We start from the raw sequence: 4766 nt of genomic DNA on the forward strand, positions 1-4766 counted from the left end.
CGCTGCTCCCAATGCTACACTCAGTTTCTCAGAAATGAGTAGACTTTATGGGCAGAAGAGACAGTTAGAGCATCTAATCTAACCCCCTGCATATCACAGGCCTTTCTGCACCATATGGGGCAGGCAGAGCTCTGCCTGGGCGCAGGGGGAATGGGATGGGGGTAGATCAAGGAAAGCGGGGAGGGGAATGGGTGAGAGGGAAAGAGCTCCTGTCCCAGATGAAGGAATTTGGGGGCAGAGGAAAGGACCCTGCTCCACAGAGAGGGGAGAGAGTTTCTGTGAGTGCCAGGGGGCTCCATTTCCCCTTCCACTAGCTCCCCATTTACAGAGAGCCAGAGCAGTACCTGCAGCAGAGAGCGGGAGTTGCCGGTGGCCTCAGAGGCACAGGCCCTGCAGCGCCTCGGTCACCTGGCGCAAGTGCCGCATGATACGGAGCTGGCGCATCACATTGGCCGTGACGTCCTCCTGCTGCAAGGGAACGAGAACCTGTCTGAGACTCAGACGCCTCCGAGGAATCAGGGGGGATTAACGGCCCCTGGAACCAGCAGCATTTCCACCCAGCCCCTGCCCACCTCTGAGGGATGGATTCCCCCTCCTGACCCCCAGGATGGAGTCTTGTTGTCCTTCCTAGGGACCTCCAGTGGCAACCCCCCTCCTTGTACAGGGAGCTCCTGCCACTTCCCCCTCAGTGCCCCTGACAGCTGTTCCACCTCCAATCCACAGCTCAAGTTCTCAGACCCCTCTCCTCCAGCCCCACCCAGGTTGGGTAGGGAGGGGACTGGAGCGGGGGGGCAAGAGGGATTCTGGCAGCAGTGAAGTGGGATGTGGGGAGGTTGAGACCTTTCCCCAAGTCACCCCAGCCACTAATGCTGAAGCCGCAGGATGGCAGCCCTGGTGAATGGGACGGATCGGCAGCCCCTGCTGACTAGGGTTACCATACGTCACGTTTTTCCCGGACATGTCCTGCTTTTCGGCAATCAAACCCCCGTCTGGGGGGAATTGCCGAAAAGCCAAACATGTCCGGCAAAATGCCGGCCAGGCACTTCCCCTCCCGCAGCTGCTCTGCTCCGCTCCTTCCCTCTCAGACTTTAAGAGCCGAGCTGCCCGAGCCAGCGCTACCGGCTTCGGGCAGCCCCCCCGCCTCCGGACCCCGAGCAACGGGCCAGGCACTTCCCTTCCCGGGCTCCAGCTGAGCTGCTCCGCTCCTCCCCTCTCAGACTTTAAGGCTCTAGCTGCGCTGGGGAAGCGCCGGCCGGGGGCGCAGGGTCTGGGGGCTGCCCGGCAAACCGTGAAGCCGGTAGCGCTGGGGCAGCCCTTTCCCCATGGCTGGGAGTGGGAGGGAGCGGAGTTAGGGCGGGGAAGGAGCGGAGTTGGGGCGGGGCTAGGGGTGAGGAAATGGGCGGGGCCAGGGCCCGTGGAGGGTCCTCTTTTTTTATTTATTAGACATGGCAACCCTACTGCTGACTGAATCCTCCTGTTCTCTCCAGAACGGGTCCAGCCTTGCCAGCAGCAGGACAAGCGTCCCCTGCCCATGTGCCTCAGCCCTGCCTGGTCAGACGCCATCACCCATCAGTCCTTGGCCTCCCAGGCTGCCAGTGATGGGAGCAACTCTGGGTGGTGGCTCGGGTGACACAGACACCAGACCACTAGGAATTGGGTGCGGCCCTGTGGGACAGGAGAGTCTCGCAGGGGGCACTTGGGGGACTCTCCTGCCCTTCCCAAGAGCGATAGCACCCTGTCCTAAGAACGTAAGTCTGGGATGAGGCAAAGCTTGTCATTAATTAGCCTGGCTAAAGAGCTGGGTGGAGCTGCTCCGCGGACAAGCTGGCTCGCTCCTGCTCATGGAGGTGAATTCATCTCCCTTCCCAGGAGCACCTGCTCTCCCTTTCATTCGACACCAGGCTCCTTGTGCCAGGCCAGCGAATGGCCACAGGATGGGAATGAGGCCTGGGCCCCGCCCCAATCTCCTGAGTCTAATGCAGCTGCTCACCTTGTCCCCCATCAGCTGCTGGGTTTCCCCCAGGAGGGAGTAGGTGACAGGGAGAGAGACACACACACACACACATTTGTCCTTCTGGTTGCAGGGCTTGTGTCCTTCCAATCCCATTGGTGGCTGCACAGTGGGCAGAGTCCTCGCTGCGTGCCCGGCCCAACAGAATTGCAGGGCATGGTGTGGAACACAGAAAGAGATAGAGAGACTCATCCTCCAGCCGGCGTCAGTCTGAGAGAAATTGGCTGGGGTCCCAGTCTCAGTCTTCTAGCGGGTGCCATTTCCCAGCTGGGTTCCTTACCCCTCTGGTGCAGCAGCAGCTGGTAGAGCCGGTAAACCCCCTCCCTGGCCTGCCAGCTGATGTCCTTGGCTGGGTCACTGACGGAAAGAGCCAGCTGTGCCATGTGGTGACCCATCCTGGGGAATTCCGCTGAGTTCTAATGGACGGGAGAGGGAGAGGGGACTCCATCAGCATTTTCATGTCAGCTCCCAGTCCCCCCCCGGGCCAGGACTCTCCTTCCCCTCAGCCCCTCTGCAGGAGATGCTAGAGCCAGACCCTTAATTTCCTCTGCCCCCAAGGAAGCCTGGAGCACAGGGCTGTGGGCAGGGCCCTCCATGAGAACTTGCTTCCCCAGCTGCTCCAGGATGACAGGGAGCCATGAACCTGGAGCACAGTCCCCTTAAAAGCCCAGAGTCACCACTTAACTAGGACAAGAAGAACTTGACTCAAGCCAGGCTCACTCTCTGCTCTGACTCTGCCTCCCCAAGAGGAACACTCCTAACCCACAGCCCCTGCAGCAGCAGATCCTACAGCCCGTCGGAGCCAGCCCACCTACCCCTGGAGTCAGGAAGCTGGGGTCAGAGGTCACTTACGTCAAACTCAGGGAGGGTGATGGTGGATCTGAGCAGGGCCGTGCTGCTCTTAACGGCCCTGGCTCTCTCTCGCGGCACCCTGGACACGATCCAGTAGTTAATGTGCTGTGGGGAAAGGAGGCATTGCACTGACTGCCCTGACCAAGGACGCCCACTGGGGGCCCGGCTAGGAGGACTGACTGGAAAATGGATCTAAGAGTGAAGGTAAAATTGCCCCCACCCCTCTCATCGGGCTCACCTCCAAGATGTACTGGAGCCTGTCGGTGTCTGGGGACTCTGCCAGCAGGTTCCCCAGCATGGCGTCCAGGAGGTCTGGCAAGACCCTAGGCAGATCCTGAAAGCAAGGGAGAGCCATGGGTCAGAGTTAGGGAAACTGGGGCTACATCTGCCACAGGATGGGAAGTGGGGTCTCTGGGAAGCACTGGTGAGACCCCAAACACATATCCTGGCCTCTCTCATTCACATCCCACTGCAGGCAATTAGCAAGGATTCATGGCAGGATGACAGCTGGCTCTTCAATCCATGACTTTAGCATGATCTACCTGCACTTGGGTGGTGTCCTTCTCCATGCCCAGGGTGAAGACGGCGTGCAGGGCAGCTCGGAGGAGGTGGGTCTCCAGCTCTGGCTCCAGGGCAGGCGTCATGGTGCTGGCAAGAGAGAGGAGCCGATATTAGACTGTGCAGTGCGGGGATGGGACTGGCACCAACACGCAGGTGAAACTGCAGCAAAATAGGCACAGGCTGGCAAGAATGGAAACAGAGGCACCGAGCCAGGGAATGACAAGGCCAAGGTTTCTCAGAAAGACAGTGGCAGGGCAGGAATAGCACCTGTTCCCTGGACCCTGCTGCCCCTCCTGTATCTGATCCTGGGAGTGAGCCTCTCCCCAAAGCCGTTGCAATGTTACTGGAGTGAAAAGAACAGCCCAGCCAGGAGAGAGTGACCTTTCCCCGCACCTCTGCCAGAGGAGCCACCCTTGGGCGGTGACCTGGGAGTGGGAGGGGCAGTGACTCCCAGCCCTGGGCCTGAGCAGCACTGGGGTTAGGGGAACCGGGTCGGAGGGTCTCGGTACCTGAGGTTGCCCACAGCAATCAGGGAGTTAGCGAGGACGGCGCCGGGTGGAGAGTTATCAGGCAGCTCCTCAATGAGCTCCTGTGAGACCCAAAGGAGACAAAGGAGCGTGTGAGATTCGGGCCTCACTGACACTTCCCAGTGAGGAGATTACACAGCCAGGGCCCCACACAGCCAGCAGGATCCCCCCCACCTGCCTCCCGCTCCTCCGATTCCTGCCCAATAGTGACCACTCTCCAAATTTCTCCCGTCTCTTCGCCCCGACCATTTCTGGTTTCTGCAGACTAGATGTTTTAGCAAAGTTTAGAATTCCTTGGTGCTCAACACCGTGAAACTCCCCTTTCTCCTTCACAAAGGGTTTTAACGCCCCTTATCTCACCCAGGCTCTCGACTGCCCAAAGTTGGAGAATTGTCCCTGTTCCCACTGCAGAGCACCCCCCACGACACACACACAGAGTCCTCCTGGTGGTGGGAGGGGAACAGAGGAAAGGACAGAAGACGTAAGAGATGAAGAGAAAGGAGGGAGGGATGGAGGAAAAGGTAAAACAAAAAGGACAAACCCTAATGTCCCCAGTGATTCTAAGGGACAAAATCCCAGGTGGGGAATAAAATTTGACCACCTTAAGCTAGTGTTTTCCAGGCCTAGAATTCAGCTGGCGCCAGATGCATCAGACTGAACAGGTTCCAAACCTCTCGGAGGCTCTTACCTTCTAAACAGGGACGTCTGTTTTCTAGTAAAATCAGGAAAAAGAAAAGAGAAAACTCAAAAGAGGTTCCTCCTGGCGCTCATGTACGTGAACCTAAATACTCTCTCAGTCCTCAAAGAGAGACCTC

The 4766-nt window shown here is 58.6% G+C and overlaps 1 protein-coding gene across 1 annotated transcript; it reads right to left on the reverse strand.

Annotated features, from left to right (window-relative positions):
- Positions 1-354: 354 nt before the first annotated feature.
- Positions 355-4076, reverse strand: LOC135977682 (maestro heat-like repeat-containing protein family member 1). The gene is made up of 5 exons (XM_065578920.1): positions 3934-4076; positions 3406-3511; positions 3102-3197; positions 2864-2968; positions 355-2427 (listed from the first exon to the last, which is right to left on the reverse strand). The coding sequence occupies exons 2-5, from the start codon at positions 3505-3507 to the stop codon at positions 2200-2202; spliced, it is 531 nt and encodes a 176-aa protein (XP_065434992.1). The 5' UTR covers positions 3508-3511; positions 3934-4076; the 3' UTR covers positions 355-2199.
- Between the last annotated feature and the right edge of the window lie 690 nt (positions 4077-4766).

Source organism: Chrysemys picta, unplaced genomic scaffold (assembly GCF_011386835.1).
Source record: "Chrysemys picta bellii isolate R12L10 unplaced genomic scaffold, ASM1138683v2 scaf9, whole genome shotgun sequence".
Lineage (NCBI taxonomy): Eukaryota > Metazoa > Chordata > Testudines > Emydidae > Chrysemys > Chrysemys picta.

Bases quoted from the DNA above. Each gene is read 5' to 3' on its own strand.
- LOC135977682 (XM_065578920.1), bottom strand. From the start codon at position 3,507: ATGACGCCTGCCCTGGAGCCAGAGCTGGAGACCCACCTCCTCCGAGCT. The intron at 3,198-3,405 runs GTAGATCATGCT...CCTTGCTTTCAG, and splicing joins AGGACACCACCCAAGTGCAG to GATCTGCCTAGGGTCTTGCC. The intron at 2,969-3,101 runs GTGAGCCCGATG...CTTTCCCCACAG, and splicing joins GGCTCCAGTACATCTTGGAG to CACATTAACTACTGGATCGT.